This window comes from Larus michahellis, chromosome 6, assembly GCF_964199755.1.
Source record: "Larus michahellis chromosome 6, bLarMic1.1, whole genome shotgun sequence".
Lineage (NCBI taxonomy): Eukaryota > Metazoa > Chordata > Aves > Charadriiformes > Laridae > Larus > Larus michahellis.
Window position 1 is genome coordinate 58,097,421 of NC_133901.1, and position 22,974 is coordinate 58,120,394.

The following is a 22,974-nucleotide window of genomic DNA, read 5'->3' on the forward strand; positions in this document are numbered from 1 at the left end:
GCTGTGGTTGATGACGGGGACAGAAAGCGCTTCTTTGAATAATGCCTATAATGGTATATTCCCCCGTGTGTATGTTTAAAGGAAGAGTCTATGGTTATATGAAATTGAGGGCATTTAAGAGGCAGTTAATGACAAGTGAAAATGATAGCTAGGGTAGATTAATTGTTAAATGAATTGTGCCTGCACTTGCTGTCTCTTTAATGTGGTATCGGTCTAATTGTAAGTATGATGTTATATTGCAGGAAGACATCAGGAAACAATACTGTGCACTTAGGTTCAGGTCAGAGGAGTTTAAAGGCTTAGCCATCAGGAGATTTTCTCAAGTGTAGCCATCTTTTTGCTGAGTTTTTTTTTTCCCTCCGGAGTACCAAAATCTGTACTTTGATTGATTTTGCTTTTATAAGTTTTCCGCCGTGCTTTTTTTGACAGCGCAGCAAAGCAGTATTTACTCATTGTAAGTTTAATATGAGTTTTGTTTTAAGTCATTTTGGAATGAGACAATAGCCAGTGAACTTAGTCTGGAACACGGCTCATGGATTTTTATTTTTTTTTTTTAATTTCTTTTTTCATTGCACTTTATCTCCAGGACTATTTATTTAATTTTGATTTGGCATGGGGCTAATTTACATTCATGCCTTCAACCTGAGTGGAGCATAAGGGAAATTATCAGGATGGAAGAGGACTGAAAGCGGCCAGGCATAGATCTCATCCTGTCATTAATCTGAAGAAATCTGTCTTTTGAATTGATTCTGAGTGACAGTGGGGCAGGAAGGCACTGGCAGAAGCTGTATTTCTCTAGCAAGCTTTTTTTCCACGCATAGTCCATAACCCCACTTGAGTTGCGTGAATTTTGTGCGGTTTCTAAATGAAGTGGAATGTTGCCACTTATCTTTTGGTAAGGTCTAGACGTCCCTGTTAAGACTTAGATGCACTGAATGGTTCTTGAGACCTTTTTGTCTGTTTGATAACACTTTATTTTTTTTAAAGCATTTGCTGTGTTTGGAGGGGAATCAGTTTAGGCCCAAGGACACCTGGAGGATGTGAGCTTTGATTGCTTTCAGCCTGCTAATCTTCATGATCCAAATGGTGTGCTCAAGTAGCGGAACAATAATGCCCTCTACACACAGTAAGATAGGAAAATATTCAAGAGAAAGCTTTTCCAAGTAAGACAGGAGGCCTTCAAACACATCTTCTAGAAAAATAAACCTGTATGGGGACAGGTGCAGGCACAAACAATGGGAATCATCATTTCCTTCCAAAGGACGCTGGGTGAGTGCTTTACCTAATCCAGCAAAGTGGCAACTGGTGGTTACTCATGTAGTGGGGAACACAAGAGAGGTGGAACAGCTTCTGAAGCTAAAGAGAAACTTGTAACGTGAACAAATAGGCAGGGAGTATCCTAAATAAATAAAAGTTGGAAGTGAGAAGACTTCAAACATTAAAAGCACTGAGGGTCTGGGACAATTTTGTGATCAGCTACAAAAACACAATCTAAATGGATCTAGTTCCATTTAAAACTAGTCAGGGAAGGATTTTCTTCTAGCTGAGAATATGAGAGGATGGAGACAGCCAGAGTCCCAGACTTGCACCAGGAGGAGCACAGTAAGAGATGCCTGCTGAGGTTCTCAGTGAACAAGGGTTGGTTTTTTTATTTTTATTTTTTTTTAATTCCCCCTGCCCCCATAGGTAATGTTATCAGCTCCAGGCTATTATGGAGATGGGTCAGATCAGGTTGGTCAGCGGATTAGGACGCGATTCAAATAGTCTGGTAAATACTGTTGTAGTGTTTTCTAAAGTATAAGGCTTGTAAAGGCTTGTAGCTGCTTTTTGTAAGTTATTTGTTTCCTGCATCAATGATTCAGAACCTATTAGTGCTAATAGGCTAGCTGGTTCAAAAAGACGGAGGCCACTCCCTCCTGTCAGTCAGGGATCACTTCTCTGCTAAAGGAAGACAGTAAATGTCTTCTGTAAAATTCAGGGGCTGGCTAACAAATTGCAGTTTAGAATACATTACAGATGATGAATGTGATCTTCTTAAAGGGAAATCTATTCGTTTGACTTAGTGCTCTTACGATTAATTGCTTGCCAGATTAAATTGCTCCATAAAACGCATGCTACTTTATTCGATCTCTTCATGATGAGATTAGCTAGGCCATGCCTGTTCTTTGTATGTTAATTACAATGGTATTTTCTTCTTCAATTTAATTATTAAATTGTTTAGCACAGCATGCTTTCCCCTAGCCTCAGGAAAGATGTCTGTATTTTTCTTTTTGACCACCGTTTTATAATTTTACTGCCCTTTTCCCAGAAATAATCTGGGTTTCCCTTATAGAAGTATCGCAGGCTGTAGAGGGTGCATTCGGAGATTTTCCTGTGTTTTCTTTGGTGTGCTGCTGAAATGCAGGAATGGTACTAACCTTGCACAGGTTCACCATGCGACAGTCTAGGGTGAGGAATGCGGAATGTCTGAACTGAAGCTGTGGAGGCAAATTTCCAGAGTTGCCACACAAACATTATCCGGGTACTGAAGGTCAGCTTTCTGCTTCTGTTGAACAGTGTAAAGCTCAACGAGTGGGCAGGATTTTTGTTTTTGTCTCACTTGAAAAATCAAGGCTCCAGCAGTTCAGTGTTCTCTCTGCTGCTGATGTTTCAGGGCAGATTTGGAGGGAAGAACTGTGTGGGTTTTCCTTGTTCTTGAAGGCCTTCTCTGTACTTGCTGACCATAGCCAAGACATTTTGTCTGAAAACCAACAAAGAGGAAACACAAGAAGGTGAACAGCACCGGAATTGTGGTAACAGCCTAAAATTATTGAAGGAGGCCAGCAGTAAACAGTTAAAGAAAAAATTAAGAAAACGCTGTTTTAAGTTCTCATTATAAAACTTGCCCCAGCCTTTAGGATATTAGTTTATTTTCCCTTCATCAGAGTCAGCGACCTGACTACATGTGCAACTACCCCCCCAAACTCATGCACAAAGTAACCCCTATCCTTTTGCAACCCTAGGCCTGGGATTTGCATATATCCCAATGTTCCCACAGCAACATTACAGTGGCTCTATTGTAAAGTTATTTGCTTTCTTTATTTTGTTTCATTTTTTACTGTTTATGCTGCTGTATCACTCCAGAGGAAATATTTAAAATGCACCAACTAAACTATTAGTTGTGGTGTTTAAAACCATTCAAGTGTCTGGATCTAAAGTGGACCTTCTCTCTTACTCAGCTACAATATCTATTTTTTTTTTATTTGCTTCTCAACTTAACCCCTCTCCCTCAATAAATAGTGTATTATCTTCTATGGGAATTGATTCCCAAATGCAAGGCAAGTTTTTTGTATTCATTAACCTGGTCTTTCATTTACTGTGTATCTAGAGCTTGGAAAATTCTAAAAAGTGTAGTAGAACTAGGGAAGTTTCAGAAAGGGGCAGCAAGAATGACTGAAGGTATGGAAGCAGATGTGTTATGAAGAACGTTGATGTACATGACGATTCTTCAGGCTGAAAAGGAGATGGCAGAGAATATACAAGAGTTTGTAAAAAATAATAAATGTCATAGAGAAGATGAAGAGGAGCTACAAGAAGAGGGTGCATCAGAAGATCAGATAAACCAAAGAGATACTGCTTCATGCAAAACTTAGTTAAGCCGTGGAATACCTAGAAGGTTATGTGAATTTAAAGCAATGATTATACAAATTAATGGAAGAAAATTCATTCATAGGTTACCGATCGTACAAATATCACCTCTGCCTCACATACCATCTTGAACTGCATGTGGCTAGAAATAAGAGTTCTTTCTGGGGCAGTAACATTTTATTCTTGTCTGCTTTTATACCATTACCTGAGCTCCCATTTCTAGCCATATTCGAAATCGGGACACTGAGCTGGCCTTTGCTACCTGACTCAGTATGGCGATTTTTAATGTTTACCTAAGTTTTATCTGTCAGCAGCTTCTTGGGAATCAGCTGTTTGCTTCAAAGCCTTTAGCAAGGGTTAGGCAACATACCAGCATCCCCATCCCACTGCTTTCAGGATTGGAAGATTACGTTTTACTGACAATCACCCATCTAGGTTATACGTGTGGTTTGTTAAATCTGTCGCTACTTTCAAGTGGAGAATTCCCATGGTAGGTGCCTGTAAGGGTTCATTGTTATAAGAAGGAGTCTCTTAACTGCATTTTGAGCCACATCAGACTTGGATACAGAAGAGAAGGCCTCCAAGCCTTTCTGTGGCTTGTTGCTGCTTGTGTGTGCAGGAAATATTGTCCTTGGTAATTTAGAAGAGGGATGTCTAAGGAAGAAGACTATACTTTCCTATGAGCTGGCCTCCTGTCTAGCAGCCTTTTGCTCTTTTCTGCGAGTGGCAGAGAAGCGTAATTTTCTGGAGCACTGTTGAAAAGAAGAATAGACTGATTAACCATGGAAAATTTTTCTTCCCTCGTGATTTTGCTTTGGCATTTCAGTCATTACTTTCGCTGTTCCTTTTTTCTCCAGAAAGAACTCATGGAGAGCTGTCAGGATCATGAACTCATAAATCTCATGAAAATAGAACCCGTGCCAGCTGAGCAAGACATGATTTTAATTAAGACTAACAGGATTTTGTCTTTTTTTTTTTTTTTTCTTTCTTGCTAGCCCTGATTCAAATATAACAGTTGGGAAGAAAGGTCTTTGTAAGTTCAGTAGCCTATTGTTTGCCAGCTAAAGAAGGCTGAGTTAGTGGGACCTTTTGAGACCACTTTGATTTTTAAAAAAAAAAAAAAAAAAAAAAAAGCCAACCAAAAAAAAAAAACCCAAAAAATTAAAGGCCCTAGGTTTTGTTATTTGGTTAAGGGGATAAATCCTTTTACTGAGCCTTTGTAGAACAAGGAATTGAACAGGGATGTAATCCTTTTTTTTTTTTTTTTTTTGTTGCTGGTTACTGTTCTAAAGGAAGTTCATGTTGGATTATTTATCATTCTTTCCTTTTTCCTTCTGACTACTGCAGATCCCCATGCGCTGCTCTATAAATAGATGTTTAAAAGGTTCTTTTGCTGAAATCTCTGAAGAGAAAGTGATTTCACTAAACCCAAAAACCACCCAACCTATCATCAACTTTCAGTGCACAAGTTAGGTGGGTTAGGAAAACAAATGGATCAGGGTGGGAGACCTCTGCTGTAAGTGCCTCAAATAATGATCTGTTCTTTGCGAAGAGCATTTATCTATGAAGACCAGCTGAGGTGAATTAAAAGAGCATTATCTGGAAACAGGCAGATGTGAAGCTGTATATCTTACTGTCATCTGCTGGCCCATCTTGGCCCAGCCGTGGGCTATATCTATATGGAGGTGGGGAGGGTCTTTCCCTCACTGAGGAACTAAGGCTTTGTGGCTCCAGCTGGTTCTCCTGCCCAGCACTGGTCTTGCAGGCCAGTTCTGCCCCTCTACTGATGCTGCTTACAACAAGCACCAACACAGTGGAGGCTGAGAAGTGTCTCCTTTGGAGCACGCTGCTGACCTGACTGAGTGCCAAACCGAATTTGCCTCCCATCCATTTCTTCCCCAGTCCATGGTGCCTCTGACAGGGAAAGCCATCTGTGTTGCAGCCTTTTCGTCTTATCTTGGGGAGGGAAATGAAACGGAGCTATCGTATTGCTCGCAGTCTGATGTTGTGAAGCAGTTTAAGTGACCTATTGCGTGCAAACCCAGCCCTGACTGCGTAGCCTCTACATGAGTACGGTCCTCATCGAAAGGCTGGGTGCCGAGGGTGCCTCTGATTCTCGTCTTTCTCAGCAAACCTTCCCTTCTGTGTTACCAGTTATTCAGTTGAAAGAGTTTGGTCGGTGTGGAACGACGCTGCTGTGGAACCCTACTAAGGCCCCATCTGCTAAGAGCTTGTATTGATTTGTGTCTTAGTTTATAAAAGCCTTCAAGTCTCCTTGTGTAGATGCCATAAATAATGCAGATGTACTAGATGAAATGTGCTGTAGGAACATCCCAGAAATCATTTTGATTTGGGTTGAGCTCGGCTAATCTAATCATGGTTAGGAGTTTCTCAATAGCTGTGAAGCAAAAAGTATATTGTCTTATTCTAGCTTAATGTATTAGTCAATACACAGGGGTAGGAAGATAGGTATTTGAAAGTGGTAATCAGCTTTATAAAACAAGAGCTTTTAAAGTTAAAATATTACGAAACTTCATCTGAAACTAGTTGTAAATCACATATATACACACACAGTGGAAGTACCGTAAAATCCAGTCCTGTGCCTGTGATTTATCTGCATAATCCTCACATTTGTATGCCTCTTTGTCAGAAGGACTGTAGTGCTTCAGAGGCTATATGTATATATACTAAATAAATCATTTTTCCCACTCATAGCAAACAGCCATTTTGTGCTAGCAACATTGCAGAACACATTTTAGTAGGGGACATTGATGAATAATTTGTCCTTTTGAGATTCCATGAGCTTTAGGGCACCAAAATGTATTTCGGGTTGGACTAGGTCCAGATCTGTATGAGAACTCCTTGGCAGACTTGTAGAAAGTGTATGGGAGTTTTAGAGGTGACCTGGTTTTAGAAATTTAATTGGATTTTTGCTCTATTTTCTGTCAGTTATGTGTAAAGAAAGCAAAAAGGTAGGGGATGTGGTATTTGTTAGATTGTTCCGTTAGAAATATCCAGCGTACCAAGGCTGATTTTTCTTCAAAGTGGTCTGTGGTCATGGCAGCTTGGGTTCTTCTCTGCTTTGGAGAGATCAGCTGATGGACAGTGGCTCTTGCAGAGGAGAGAGAATGATTTATGTGCTCGTCAGTTCATTTTAATCAATGTTTCCCTGGCAGTTACTTGATGTTAGTTACCACAGTTGCAAGATGAAGAATGTGTTTACATGCTATTAGCATTGTTAATTGAGAGGAAACATGGATACAGCCTATTTTCAGAGCTGAGACTTGTCTTCCTGTCACTTTTCTGCACTTGATGGCTCCAAAACTGCTGATGTGATCAGATACCACATTGCAGACTACAGCGATAAGAAAATTTCAGAACTCAATAGTTCTGCTTCAGATTGTTTAGTGTCAAGGACTTTGTCTTGGCTAAAGCAGACAAACCATATGACCCAGGTTGCCCATTGGCAGAGAGTTTTTAGGAATTTGGGGTCATATGTCAGCATCTATTACCAAAGGAACTCCAGGTGCCCAGAGGAACTCAGCACAGGGGGAGACTTCAGAAGTCATTGAGATTGCTGCTGGTCAGCCTTGGCTTTAAATTTTCCCTGTTGATTCCCCAAGTAATGCTAGCCGACATCCATAGATTATGGCTCATATGCACAACCACAAAACTTGGGGTAGTAGAGAGAAGATGTATTTAAGAACCTTTGCAAGTTAGTTTTATAGCAGAGATTATTGAAGTTCTATGGGCATGTGAAACTAGTGTTTTGTTTTGGTGTTGGTTTGTTTTTTGTTTTTTTTTTGGAGCTAGCAGTGTGCGTCAATAACAATGCTGCAGATTCCAAGAATAAGTGATGTGACAGGGTACTTGTTGTGGAGCGTTCCCAGAAGGCAAGCATGTTGAGGGTATATGTCTGTAGATGATGAGTATGAAAACAGTCCTACGTGGGAAGTTTTTCAGTGATCAGAAGGGACATAAGAATTTCTGGTAAATTTGGCAAGTTACTGGAAGACTGGCAGAAGGTTAAATCATGAAGTAGATGAGGCAGTGTGATCTGAATTGCTTTTTAACCTGTTGGGCAGTGCAGTTCATGAAAAAGCAGGTGCTGATCTGAAAAGGGGGGCTGTATCTTGAAAAGCAGTGATTCAAGAAGCATTGACTGGCAGCTTTACTCTAGGTCTCTCAGCTAAAAAGGTGTATTTGACCCTTGAAATATTAGCAGGAGCGGGAAAGTGATTTTACAATCACACATATTTTGCAGTTTTGTCTGGTGTCTGTTTCAAAAAGTATATTGAAAAATTGGAGAAAGGGCAGAGAAGCCTCAGTTATGAGAGGCTAAAAATGCTTTCAGTATTTCAGTGTGTTAAGCTCTTTAAAACAAAACCTGAGGTATGCTCTTTAGAGTGATCGAGCATCTTTAAGAAGACAAAATGCCAAAACAGAAAAGGAAAGTAAGGCTAGCCACTGAAACCAAATTGAAACGGTAAATTAGGTACCCATTTTTTAGTAGGTACTTAACGATTGTAGTAAACAACAGAAGGGATCAGTTTTCCTCCCCTCTTTGTATCTGAGCAGGATACCGTTGTGAAAGATGCTCTACTAGCTAGCTACTGGCATGAGACTACATAGTGGAAGGATAATGTTGAAAAATGCAACAGCCTGTGAATATACAGAAGTTCAGATAAGCTGATCTAATGACTTGTAGTTTCATGAATCAGTTAAAGACTGGATCGAAGGTGCCATTTTGCGTTTGGAACTTGACAAATTCACTCTGGATTCCTGTGCTTTGGGCTTGTATTTTTGCATTGAGAGAATTCTCCTCCTGTACGTCAATCAGCCTTATACCTACTGAAATTTATCCATGCAGTAATTAAACAGAAGGGCTGTCCTGGCACTTATTTTGAGGAATTCTTGCTCTTAAGACCGCAGGACAGAGGTGAAATTCAAGAAGATGTCAGTGGGCTGCAAGCTTTCCATTTTTCTGCGGTTGGCAGTCACCATGATGGCTACGCTCAGTGAGTGTGGGCCAGGATGGAGGAGCTGTGTTGCAGGGAAGTGTGGAGAAATCCCTCATTAGCTTCACCTTCTAGTAAAAATGTCACGTTTGTAATTTAAATTTTCAGCCATACATGTTTCAGTTTTTATATGGTAGCAGAGATTTTGCCCATTGTGTTTTAGAATGGCGAGAGTTTTATACGAAGTTGTAATAGCAAAAGAAAGCTAGAGTGCTTCAGAGACTTCAGAGAGTCTATTTCTTACTTAAAAAAAAAATACATATTTTTACTGAATGAGTTTTGGTCAGCCTTCCATGGTTAGTCATGGAACTAATGGACAGGAGCAGTGAATCCATACTGGGAATTTGTCTCAAATCCAGAGAAAGGTTAAAGATGCTGTTTATTTCAGCAAAGTCTGTCTTTTATCGAAAGTGCCTACGTACAGAGTAAGTGTTATTGTAGTGTTGGTGTTCTTAAACACTGTGATCTTGAGGATGCTTGAGTCTTTATGTCGGGATGTCAAGACATCCTTTGACACAAGAAGTCCTGCTTATCAGCTGCAGGGGCTGCAGCCTGGCACTCTGAAGAAGCCTCCGTCTCCATGTCTGCAGGCACTCTGCAATTGGAACGCAACCGGCACTTCCTATGGCAATGCTTTACATGTAAAGGTTGGGCAGGAACTGAATCTTATTGATTCCCACCACCAGGAGAAAGTAAACTGTGCCGAACTCTGCCCCATCTGAGTGGGCTGTGGTGAATCCCAACTCCTGCTGGAGCTGGAAGACAAAGTGACCTTTAACAGCTAAATGCCTGGCTGCAGTTTCCCTGAAATGGCTAAAAACACTTAAAAGTGATGGTATGATTGATGATATGTTAAAAACCATTTAAGGAAACGGGAAGCTGGTTTGAGGGAAGATCTAAAAAAGCCCAGCACAGCCTGTTTTGGAGCTTTCGTTAGCTGCCCCAGCATACAACTGCAGAGAATCCATAGGGGCCACAGGTTGGTCTTTGCTCTTTTCCTGTTGCCGCTTAATTCTGCCTGTTGAATAACGGCAGAGGTGTTTTGGGGCAGTAAGTCATTAAGGCTTGTTGACACTCGTCTTTGCCATTGCTATGCAGGAGGTGAAGCGCTCTGTTTACTGGTACTCTCCTGCGCCACTTGCGTTGAAGCGAGAGCTTCTTTGTTCCTCTGCCGGCTCTCCCCTTTCATCACGATGCAGAATGAAGCCTCAGAAGTCGCCTGAATATTAATTTTTCAGGTTTTCTGCGAATTGTGGGAAGTAAAGGTCAGGGAAAGTTTATTGGCTCCCATTAAGGCGGAATGGCAAACGTGCTGAGCAATAAACAGGTGTGCCAGCCTAGGATAATACACCCCAAACTTGGTCCTGCTGTCAGCACCTCTGGCCTCCTATGGCCACATTTATCTTGCAGTGACTTTCTGTACTGGGCCTTTCTGTAGGTCTCTCCTCCGAATGCAGAGACGCAGCATCTGAAGGCTTAGAGATCCGTAGATCTGGAGCTGAGGTTCCTTTCCATGGCAAGAGGAGCCCTGCTAGAAAGGGGAGAGGAACAGTCAGTCCTGAGCACATAGTGGGCCTGCTGTGTGCATACATGCGCCGTGCAACGAAATACTGTGCTGGATTTGGTGGGTTTATTTTAGAGATAGCTTGGAAAGGACTTGGATGTAACCATTTTCCAGTGGAAGGCTGAAATCAGAACACTTTTCAGTATTTGCCAGTTGTTATTCTGAAATACCCTCACCTCAATTATGCTTTCAGCATGAAAATTCGATTTGTCACAATTTTTGTCCCAAATCTTGTATTTCAAAGTTGAACTGAAATCTTGAATTTTGTCCAAACAGAGTTTTTGATCAATTCAAATTAGGGCTAAATATGAAATTTTAATGGAGAGGTTAAAGATCATACAGTTTTATTTTGAATTTGAAACAAAGCACACTTCTAAATTTGAAATTAATTTTGACTGTCTTTCTCATTGAGTATCACAGTGTGGCTTGTGTGTGAAGCCGAATATAGTTCTGCCCTTTAGATAGCATTCAGGTTTCGTTTTTTGGGGTTTTTTTTGCTTTTTGTGTGGTGGTGTTTTTTTTTCCAACGAGAGACTTATGTAATTTTCTCTTTTTTGTCTAGCAAGCATGTTGCCAAGCCTTGGCTCTATCAAACTGATAAGAGTCGATGCTCATTAGCATCAAATGCCACAGCCCATATCACTTTTGCTGTGTTGCTCAGCTAGCACATGTTGGCTGTTAAAGCAGCAATTAATCCCTTTGATACTGAGTGGGTTCTGTAATCATCTGACCTGTTATTTAATACAATAATCAAAGTTCTCTAATGACTTGCATGGTTTAATTCCGTTAGGAATCTTGACAGAGACAAAGAAATTTTGCCTTGCAAGCCAGCTTACGCAGCACTGGAGAGCTGGTGGTGGGGAATGCTTTTTAAATATAGTCAGGAAAACGATGACTTCAGCAAGTGCAGTGTGGGTGAAGGGAGAACGGGGTTTAGTAGGTGAACAATAAGCAGCCTGATTGCTTTATGTTGCACTAACAGGTTTTCTGCTGCAAGTTTGACTAGCATTTTTGGCGCAAGATTTTTAAACCGTTTTACCTGGCAATAAATGCCCTATCAGTTAGGCTAGGGCAGTGTTTGATTCGGGTTACATTGTCGGAAATTTCCAAGTGTGTGCCTATCAATAGTAAGTAATTATGCATAAGCTCAGAATGAATGCTAGCCAAGGTAATACAGAAGCTATGCAAAATTTTTTTCCTGTTTCAATGTGGGGGAATCTGCAGTATCACTCACAGAAGCGTGCAGGAATTATTGGCAGTGGAAAGCTTTGAAATAGTGACCTGTATATGTGCTGAGTGTCTCTTTTGGAAAATACGCCCGTTCCTCCGTATTTCCCAAAATGCTTAAATTGAGCAGCTTCCCCTTCATAGTGTGTGGCAGCACTGTTATCTCAAACCTTTCTAGTGCTGAGATGATATTGTTAACATCACTTCACAAGCAACGCCAGGGAAAAGATGCTGGCCCCTTGCCTGCAGACAGAAGAGTGGTGGGGTGAGGCAAGAATAGGAATCAGCCCGCTGCAGCGAGCGGACCAGGAAAGAAGTGTTGTCTTCAGCCTTTGAATGGAAGAGCTGAAAGGAACTGAGGAAAGAAATCAAATATCTAATACAGGTAGTCAGCACTGCATTTTTGCCAATGCAAGTGTAATAGTAAAATAAGAACTCAAGATTTCAACAGCCTTTTAATGCTTGGAATGTTTTGATGTTCGCTAGAGCAATTCTGATTCACATAGGGTTTGTAGGAATTAATGCAACCAAGTGTGGTGACTTCCTTTTTGGCATTCGTTATTTTGCAAATAGGAAGAGCACATTTGGCTCTTTACATCAAGTTTGCTTGTTTTTTCCTGCGTTTTCATTTGATTATGGGTAGCACTTTTTTAACATGGCCCCAGTTTTGGTTGCTGAACTTGGGAAATTGGGTTGGTCTTCCCCATCTGCTAGGTGTCTGCGAACCTTGTCAGTGACAACTGAATACATGGATGTTTTGTGTTTAAAAAAGAAAAGGAAGGGAGGTGATCAATCACAGTCTGGGTTGCACAACTCGGAGGTTGGCCCAAGGTCCGGGAGGTTTAACTGGGGGTTTGAATTGGAAGTTTAAGAATTGTGCAGCTTAAGTTTTGCACAGAAACTGTCTTGAACTATCCAAAGTTACTGCCCTGTTAGAACCGATGTACCCCTCCAGTGTGTACTTGTGTATTAGCTATTACAAGGAAAAAGCAGAGGCAAACCTTTAGCGCCCTTTTATAGAGAAAAGTCCAGGCCTCCTTACTGCTTGCAGATCCTCTGCCACCTGTGTTATATCACATGTAACCGAATAAAAAACATGTGCCTTTTTTTTTTTTTGCATTATGTTTTTGTATGAGCCTTGAAAAATACTTCAAAACTTCTAAAGCATAAAAGACGTATCAGTAACAGAACGCTATATGAGTTGGGCTTTTTCCTTGACTTGCTTGTTAGGAAAACATCAGCAATTAACTTTGAAACGTTTGGCGTTCCACTGTTTCTTAGATTGGAGAGCTATACTTCACTTTTGAAATAGAAAATGCGCTTCACTGGCCTTGCTTTCAGTAACACCCATACAAAGAACAGAGCAGAAAAAATAAATGTAGATATGAATTACAAAACCAAAGCTTTGAGGGAGAGGTGGGCACAGGTTTGTATATGTCAGGTATGATGGTGGGTGAGAGGGGAGTGTGGGTTTTTGAAAAGAAAATAATTTTCTCCTCATCTGTGTGACGTGTGTGTCTGTCCCCAGAGATTTGTCCTTCAACCACTGATTCAGCTGAATGGGTTTTGTCAACATCTGACTGACATTTGGTGCAGGATAAGGATGTGCAAAATGAAAGTAAAAACCAAAAAAAACCCCAACACCATTGAAGTGATTCTGAAAACCCTTGGAGTGGGCAGGGATTTTAAAAGTTGTCGCTTGTCAGTTGGGCCGTGATGAATTGACCCCCAGTTCTCCTTTGGTCCTCGCTGTTGTCCAATGAACTATGGGTGTGTGCGCACAGGTTAGGTTAAAAGTATGGCATTTTCCTCTGCAGTCACAATGGGTTTGATACCTGCCTATTGTCAGTAACTCAGTTGGTAACTTGTTCAACTCCAATAAATCACTTGCTTCTGGTCATCACCCCTTAGATACTGAGAGTAGAGATCTCGCTAGAGAGTAGACGTGTGAGATCTGCAGCTGTTGGGATGGAGGGAGCTTGGCTTTTAGGGAGGCAGGTCTGGGTAAGGGAATTAAATAGGAAAGAAGATGTGTATGCATGAAATACTTAGAGCAAAGGAGTTAGATATCTATGATGAGATGAAGCTTTCCACTGGTCCATAAACAACGCAGCCTGTCTCAGAGAAACAGAATCTTAATCAACTACGGATCCTTCAGGCTTTCAGACATAGAAATAAATATCTTAACAAGAGCACCGTTCATTCAGCTGTAACGCTGTTTGGCTCCACAGCTTTCCTTGGCATTGAAAACCGACTTCACCTTGTCCCAAATGATGTGTGATGACATCTTTATTGAGGATGTGCTATTCACTGGGGGCGGGGGGGTGTCATCAGAGTCCATGCTTTAGTCTTGGTCCTGGATTTTGGAAGGCAAGGCATTGCTTTAGTTGCTTCCGTCAGATATTTCTCAACAAATGTGTTTCTCATGAGAAAATATTGTGAGGTTTGCAGCATCTCGTATTTTCAGAGGATTGAACTGTAAATAACGGGTTTCACTTGGCTTGGTAGCTGGTAGTGTCTGAAAGGTTGAGATTGTGAACTCTTTCAGTTTTACATGGCTGTGCAGGTACAGTTATAGCTGACACTTGGTGTAATTAAGTTAATTAAATATCATTGTGGGACTCAACTTCATTTCCTTTGCAAAGTAGGTTTGACTGTAGTCGATTCTTGCTTGGGCAATGTTCCTTCCCCGCTCTCTCTTAGCGTCATTTAATATCCAGCTACTAGATTGTATTGTTCTAACCCTTTACTTGCTCAATCCAGACAAATGCCGATGCTTCAGTGCCTTCCTTTCCCTCTGGGACTTTTGTCACAGGCACAAGTTTTACTGTGAGTCGGAGGAATAAGGTTGTGTTATGTGACCTGAAGAGAGAGGTCTCCTATCTTGCCGCTGCAGTCTGCAAATGGGGTGTTTAGGGCCTCGTGTGGTACCTGCAGGCTCACACCTGACAAAATGGGGTAATGAGAGTCATTTCCACCCACTCTAAATAATATGGGGTTGATGGCAAGTGTTCACTAAGTTAATTAGACTAGCAGCCATGCTCATTGCCTTTCTCAGAGAGCTTTAAAAGGTCCCAGTGGGATGGTTTAGATGGTGGGATGGTTTAAACTTTTTAAATTTCACTCTTCGCATGGTATGTTTGGAAGCTGGTGTGTGCAGTCCCTATGGCATCCTGCACTAAATGCAGCATCCAATAAGCTCGACTTTCTACTTTCCTTAAAGTTAAACATCCTATGATAAAATACTAATTAAAATACTAATGGGCATAAAAGTAATTTAAAATATTTCAGGTTTTGATCCTGTTTGAGTTTTTGCAATATCTTGTGCTTCAGGAGGCGTGGATGGCAGTCTGTAATGTGATTTGTGAAGCAATGGGTAGATGCTGACCCACTTATAGTGCTTGCAGAGAATAAATATTTGCCAAAAGTTCTTTACTTGAGATCCTAACTCGAGAGGGTGGCTCTGCAAACCTGTCTGGTAAACCACTGTCAAATGCTTAGCTTTTTTTTTTTTTTTGTGCCTCCCCCCCTTTTTTTTTTTCCTCGCCTTCTGGATTAGCTGTTTCTTCATACCTTGTTGTTTGTTTTGGAGAGCAGGTTGCCTTGTACATGAGGGAGTTAAAAGCAGTTGTAGCTGAAGGGCTGTATTTGGTACTCAGACAGTGTTTTATGACACATTTCATTGCTGTAAAAACACCTGGCTTCTAGAGACTCTCATGCTGTTTACATCAGACGGTGCTTAAATACTGAAAGGACCACAGCCTGTTTGGTCCGTGGACTATATTTTCTGCTTGTTTGGCACATCTGAAGAACTTTGGCTGGACAAATGAACATATATGAAGTTTGAGGACTGGGGAATACGTGCTGCAGAAAAGGTTATTTAGACTCTGAAAAAGGTACTTCCATATTAATATTGTTTGTTATGGGTCTGTGCAGATATTGAGGCAGGTCCATGGCCCAAGGGCAGTAGGCACCTTCTTAAAAGCATATATTAAGAAACCTTCTAAGGAGGGCTTCTCATTTTAGAAGCTGGTTGAAATTTCAAAATTGGTAACACAACTGTGGAAGCATAGACATTGTGCCTAAAACCCCATATGCTGGTGTATCACGATCAGCTCTCACGTCTTGAACATGCTAGACAGAGTTTCAGTTTTTAGTGCCCAGCAGCCCAAGCCCAGAGAGCAGACTTTATATCTGTGACGTTTCCATATTCAAACAGCACCAGTTCTCTTTGCAGTTAGAGGTGAGCAGGTATTAGTTTCCCGCTGCTCTCTGGAATTGAGGTGTAGTGGAGGGCTGGCTTTAACTTTGGTAAAAGTAAACTCTCACGATACTCTCACCGGTAGTAGCCAGGTGTTTTAGAGCAATGAAACGTGCCGTAGAACGTGTCATTTGATCTCACATAAATTACATGATCGAGATGAGAAACTTATTCCTTATCAAGTCATAGCTTTGCTGTAGAACAGTCAGTGACAGATTGGCAGCAGAGGAGGAACACAGATCAGGTTGGTGCCCTGTGCTTCACTCCTGATGCCTTGGCAATATTTTCTACTTTGTCATTCGTATCAGTTAAACTATCAGGGCCATTGGTTATGTATACATACGAATTTTGATGCTTACTTACTGACAAAAGGGAACGGAAATGCATCTGGACTAGTTTCCAGTGATGCACTGTCCGCGTGAAAATATGCGAGTGGATAAATTCCCTGAGCTGTAGTCTCCAGTGAGGTACAACTGCCCCAAAAGAGTTAACTGCTCACCCATGAGGGCTTCCTCAGTTGAGAACCCAAAGAGAAGTCATTTAGGTGTGAGGGTGGAGATATTTGGTTTGCTTGGCTTAAATGTATGGACGTGAACTGTAAGAAGAGAAAATCAGCATATCCGGCAAGCCGTGATGGTATCAGGTTAGTATCCAGCAAACAGTGAAGTGGAAAGATGCACTGCGGAGCTGCATGGTGAGTCAGAAGGCACATCCTCTGCTGCTGCCCTTGCAGAATGGGGCTTGGTAAAACAATGCTGAGAATTGCAAGAAGCTCAGTTGGCACATGTACGCTCTTTTGTCCCCTCCTTATTAAATAAATAGACCATGTATCTCCCTCTGCCATGGAGCCTGTCATCGCAATCAATAGGTTTCCGTGTGGCAGAACTGAACAGGTGTAGCGGGCTTTTTTCTTCTGTGAAATTGCAGCAGTGCTGACTCGGATATTTTCGGTGAGCTGTAAAGCAAGTGCTTTTGACTAAAATATCCTTTTGTCTTGGCTTCTCCCCTGCAGTTTATTATTGTGTCTGGAAGATGCCTCCCCCTGCGAGTTGTGGACTTTCAGCTTAATGTCAGTACTCATTAAAGTGTAGGAACAGAAGAAATTTAACAGACTGGAGTTAAACCACAGTATAAGGAAGAATTTAGTGCACCATTCCAGGGGGTTTGCTTGCTTTTAATTGATGCACACAGCTTAGGTATGGCAGGTATGTGTGCTTTATAGCAATGCCTTGTGGACATGCGTTAAAATAATTTAAACCCTCTCACCTCCTGCCAGGTGGGGTTGTACATACGGAGTAACTAAATCTAATTGTTGCAGGCACTGAACAGATGGGGTTTTATTGTCTTGAGTGCTGGCAGCGCATAAGAGAGCGATGCCAGCAGGATCCTTGCCCCAAACAGCAGCTTGCTGAGACACAGCTTGCTGCAGGAAGGCTGACTTGTGGCTGGGAGTTTTGTCCAGGTCCCCAGCAACCCTGATTGCAACGGTATGAACAGGGGAAGAGGATAGGTAGTTCATGTTCATTTTGGTCTCTGTATTATGTGTAGTTTACTTGCTGCCTTGTGCTTGAGCAGTTCCCAACGTATCACATAGTAAACCACACTGAGCTCTTTTCACCTTGTTGGTCCAAAAGACTTTGTGGAGGTGATTGTTCTTATTCCCATTTTATAAAGGGAGAAGCTCAGGCAAGTGAGAGGGAATTGCTGTAGCAAATTAGAGAGAAACTGGTCACTTATTGATTCCTGTTCCTGAACAATAACCACTGTATCTCAGGACTCCCATTTGTAGTAAAGCAAGCAGCTTTATAAAGTGGAATGTGATAAGACAGCCATGCCCTTTCCTGCTTCTGCCCGTTCCTAGCCTTCGTCATGGTACTACAGTCTTTGTGCATGCTGGAATATTTGTCCATCTCAGATACTGTCAGTTTTTATTGCAGAAGGAAAGTGAGCTGGCTGCCTTTGTCATGCAGTCGGCTTTACTCAATGAAGACAGAGACGCGCTCGCTGCTGCCCAGTGCACTGCGCTGGCGTGAGCATTCAGTTGAGAAGATGAATGTGTGTAGTGGGTATAAAATCAACCTTGATCTCCTGCGAAGGGGTAGATACCAGCCAAGTGTTACTGCTTCTCTGTTCCACTGTAACAGGATGTAGGAAGAAGTGAGCTTGCAGTGCTGCTTTTATTGTACAAAAAATGTTTGAGTATGCAAAGAACGTTTTATGCATACTGGACCTGCAAAGTAGGTGCAAAGACCAGGCTCATGCAGTGAATGATGGCTCAGCATTCCCCTCTCTATAATAAGCTTTGCAACCTTTCTGTTCTTCCCTTAGCCTACTTGCAGCACCTCCAGAGTGCTTAATTTCACTGCTCAGGACAGGAGGACAGTGTTGTCTTAAGGGACTCTGGAAACGTAGCTGCTGTCAAGCAGGAGTGGGTATTAGACAGCTCATCTGCAATAACTTGATGGGGAGAGTTTGGAGGTCAGAGAAAACGTGCTGAAGAAGTACTGCCTGCCTGAGCACGGTGATTTTGCTTTCCCTGCACATTGGACCCAGACCAGCACGTTGTGAGGTTAAGGCGGGCAGGGTGGCGTTCCTTGCCACAATGTGTGCACGTGGGCTGGAAGGTGCTAATAATTAAGGGACCAGTAGCTTAGTGTTGTTGGTCTGTTTGACTTCTTACATGTGATGTTACAGCTACTGGCAAATTAAATTGAGGAATCAATTAAATCTTCTCTTTCCATGCGTTTTTCACAGGAGCCCATTCCTGTCAGCAGACTCTGCCTCTTCAGAAGTTCTTTTACTCTGAGCTTCTCTGGAGCGCAGCCCTGGTTGTTTCTGTTTATCAGGGAGTAACTCTAGGCAGTTACTAAAGACTTTATACAAACAATTTTTTAAATGTTACTTACTGGCTGGAGAGCTACTGCAGCCACTGCAGAAGCAAGTCCTCTTGCAGTGAGGTCGGTGAGGGAGGGAATGCAATTCACCTGGAGGAATACCTTCTCCCACCATAGCTCAAGGTGAAAGCTGCAGTGGGATATCCCCATTTTGGAAAAAAAACCAAAACCAAACAACTAATATGGTCCACATGGAGATTCCCCTGCTTCTCACCTTCCAGCCCATGTGCTTTTAAGGGAGAAAGGAACAGTCACTTCAGGACTGGCCAATTGTTGCAGCCTCAAGAACAGCCAAAGCAGAAACTTTCCACCAGTCAGAGCTTTCCAGTTTGCAGAGCGCAGACTGCTCTGGGATCAGTTGCTGTTGCTGTGATTGTCTCTGTCCTGCAGTCTTTTCACCTCTGTTTTTCTTGATCCTATGTGCCCTTCTGTCTCCTTTTTCCCATCTCTGTGCTTCTTCCTTCAGTATTCTTTTTCTGTGCTTTTCCTATCCTTGATTTATCTCTAACTGAAGTCTTTCGCGACACTCAGTAACAGCACTGTTGTATTTTCTGTTGCCACTGCACTTTTCTGAGCTTTCCCTGTTCTCTTGCATTAGAGGTCGTTAGCTCTCTGGGACAGAGGCTTCCTACCACTCTGTATTTGTATTTGTACAATACCCGTTACAATGGGACCCACTTTTAGTGTCCAATAACAGGATTAATACAGTTAGTACAAATAAATGATTCATTAGCACTTAGGTTCCTAAACAGGGTAGAACACTTTGTAATTTTCCTGCAATCATTCCTTTCTTTCCAAATAAATAAATAAATGCAAGAAATATGCAATAAATGCATAAATGCATAAATGCAAGCGTCCTAGGTCGTTCATCACGAGGAAAATACAGGTTCATTCCTATGTGTCTCTACATGGCTTCTGGCATTGTGGTGTCTAGGTAGCTTGCTCTCCTAAGAGCTGCATGAAGAAGCGCTGGGAGATGTGTGTTTTTCTGAGACCACTGGCAGGGCTGGTGTGTAAATGACTCACTGGGACATCGAGGAATAAAAAAATGCAGAGATCGCTTGTGGTCTGCCTTAGAGCATTAAGCATTAACCTCAAGACAAGCCACTGGGAGCCAGTTTTTTCATTCCTGAACCATTGTTTCACCTTCTGCCTGTTCAGCATCCTTCCTGTGTCTGGTTTCCTTGTGACAGTCTCTTCTTGCCAGTTGACTGGTGCACTGTGGATCTGTCAGACGAGACAACGTTGCTAAAGTGACATCTCTCTGGAACATTTCTCAGTCCCTAGAGAATTGTGTCCCAAAAGCACTCTGAAATTTGTATGACAAATGGCAGCCAGCCCCACTGAGGGACTCTGTGGTGTGGAAATATGTGACTGTGCCCACTGTCAAAGGCTAGCTGGGGAAATGCAGTGTTTTGTCCTTCAGCTGACACTTCACTATTTCCGCGCTTTACAAATGCGTTGAAGATGCTGGTGCTTCATGAATACCAAACACAAGGTTTTTATTTTCTTTTCTCTTTTTTTCATGATCGGTATGAAGATCTCAGCAGAGCACAGCACATCACATCACAAATCTTTTCCAAGAGCTTCAACTGCTCCCTTCCCCCTCCCCAAAGGTACTGGCTCATATCCCAATAATCAAGGCAATCACAGTGTAAAAAATAAAACATTGCCAAGGCTCAGCTGTTACATGCTGGTGTGAGAACTAATGATGGCACAGCCGCTGTTCTATTGTCCATAAGGGGGAGACTCTGCTTAAAAGCTCCGGTCCCCTGTTGTCACCAGGAACAAATGCCTGTGGAGTGGCAGCTTTGCAAAGTGAAATTCCAGCTGTCACTCGGTAGCCCAGGAGGCCAGTTGCCTAAAAAGTATGCCCCAGGGACAAGATGGATTTTGAGAGATGGAAGAATAGAGGAGTAGCACAGCAGCTTGGGCTGGGTAGCAGTGGAATTTCTCGTAGCAGATGAGTGAGGAGGAGCTGCACCACGTGCAGAGCCTGGCTTTGGTAGCGTATGCTGGGCAGTAAGAACCTGGCTACACAAAGCCAGGATTGAATCCAAGCCCTTCACGTTCCTCTGCCCCAGGCTGCCTGCACGTTCAGGAAAACAGCTCTGCAGAAAATCAGGTTGGGAAGGAATTCTTCAGAGTGATGGAGCTCGCTTAAAACAAATTAAACAGCTGAACTTCTTCCCCTAGTTGCTGAGGAGTTGTCCATTCGCCTTGAGGGAAATGAGGAAGGAGACGAATCTTTCTCTTCCTTAACGTCTGTTGATTCTTACTGCAGTGGCAGCTGGTTGCCGGCTTTGCTTTCCCTGAGTGAATCCCAGCTGTGACTGCAGGTGCCGCTCCACTAGCTCAGATCCGAGCGGGGACTTGTGAGCAGGCGGCCCATGTTGAAGTGCTTCACAGCAGTGGATACAAATGAATGCTAAATCTGTTCCCTGGTAAATGTTGGAACCATGTGAGTGCACTGAACCCCTCTGAGCTGCCAAACCTTCTGTCAAGCCAGAAGTTAAGTTGTTGTAAGTCTGTGTTCCCTTTTCTTTCAATAGCTTGTAGTGCGTCCTGTAGGAGTGTAAATATGACTCTAGCCAGGCATGAAACATGCAACTTGAAAGCCACAGTTTTTGGGAGGCTGGGTAATGGAGAGTGTGATTGTGACTCACGGGAGCCGCTTCTCTGGTCGGATTGAAACGGGAAGAGCCTGGCCATGTCTCTACCTGCCTGTTTGCTCTCCTCCAGAGGGCCCTGCTGAATTTGCTTTACTGATGTAACTGTCAAGGTAGGCGAGACTGCAGAAGCCCCCCCGTGCTAAGTACGTACCGATGCTGTAGGAGCAGCTGCTGGAGCGACTGCCCTTGCAGTCACCAGACTGCAGCTGGTGTGTTGATGAGTTGTGTGCCTGGGAATGTTGCAGTGAATCTGCAGACTTTATTTGGGGTGGGGTTTTTTTTGTTGTTGTTATTTGGGTGCTTTTGGTTTTTGTTTTCGTTTTTTATTTTAACTCCCGCTCCCCATCCCTTCCACACAGTTTTTCTTTATCTGTGTATTTAAAAGAAGTAAAGATGCTTCCAGGCAGGTTTTCTTTCCGCTCGCTCTGATTGGCACCACTGAATATCACTTATTCCTGGACTCAGACACGAGCTCTTAGCTGTGATGGGGTCTGGAGGAAGTATCTGAAAGCCCTTCTGCAGGGAGAGGTGTTGGGAGGAGGGAACCCATTAGAGTGCAACAGAGGGAGCTGGAGTGAATTTTCATGCTGATGAATATGAGAGTGAAAGCCCTGACTGCTGCTGTGGTGTAATTTGGTCAAGCAAGTGTTCTCCAGGCACCATCAGAGCGCGTCAGTGCCGAGCACTGACATGGGCTGTTCCCATCGTGAGCATTTACCTCCGCAGTGGGTCTCATGAGTAACATCCCAACTTAGGCCAGTTGCAAACTCTAGCCCAGGGAGACTTTACTGTCTTGCGATTTGTCTTCTCAGCTGCATCTGATAAGCAGGGGAGAGGCTGAGGAAGTATTCCAGCTGCCGTTTGATTTTTTTTTTTCCAATTATTACTTTACTTTCAATTTTAGATTTCTCATACCTGCCTCTAGATCCACCCAGAACGGAAGGGGAGTGAGTATGTTGGTGCAGGCAGTGAGAGAAATGAGGCAGAAAAGTAGGAGTGTTTCTGCTCCGTGTTTGGGACGCTGTCATAAGTATCCCTGACGATCTAAATTGGGGCTGAGGACTACGGTCATTATGGGAAGGAGTCAAAGAAGTGACTGCAGTGATGAATGGCTACAAGTAAGAGCCAACTACAGCATTTTAAACGTAGTGGAGATACAGCACAATAAAGCTTCAGCTTCAACACTGAGGCAACAAGGTTCCATAGAGCAAAATGTCCGGCGATACCGATTTTGGATGGGAGATACAGTTCTTGAGCAGGATGGAGCAGCGATGGCCAGGTTTGCAGTGTCTCTGCTGGAACACTGAGCAATTTGCAGCCTGTTGCCAGCAAGGCAGCAGTTCCCTCTGCCAGAGCGGTGAGCACAGCCCTGCACCTGCTGGGACAAATGCCCCCATGCGTAGGGCAGTGCCTGTGCTTGCAATTTCCAGTGCTTGTGACTGAATCTGCATTGGCCTCTCAGCAGGGAGCGTGCCCTTGGCAGAGCAAGCCATGCAGCATGGTGAGGGAGGAGCTGCTTCTTGCAGGACTGCAGCTCCATGTGCCCTGACCAAGGCTGACGGGGAATTTCTGCTGCATCCCTAAGCTGTTCCTGGGACCTCTGAAAATTTCCCTCCTTTGTTTCAGAGCCATCATCAATCACTTCAACCCGAAGATAGAGTCTTACGCTGCGGTGAATCACATATCACAGCTCTCCGAGGATCAGGTAAGC

The 22,974-nt window shown here is 42.9% G+C and overlaps 1 protein-coding gene across 11 annotated transcripts in view; it reads left to right on the plus strand.

Moving 5' to 3' along the window:
* Positions 1-22,974, plus strand: part of ARMH3 (armadillo like helical domain containing 3) — a 129,745-nt gene that overhangs the window by 72,453 nt on the left and 34,318 nt on the right. For all 11 annotated transcript variants that reach the window (XR_012587776.1, XR_012587777.1, XR_012587778.1 and 8 more), the window contains one exon: positions 22,890-22,968. Coding sequence is in view for 8 of the 11 variants with exons in the window: in XM_074593277.1 (XP_074449378.1) it covers positions 22,890-22,968 (79 nt within the window). In the remaining 3 variants the exon portion in view is untranslated. The remainder of the gene's footprint in view (positions 1-22,889; positions 22,969-22,974) is intronic.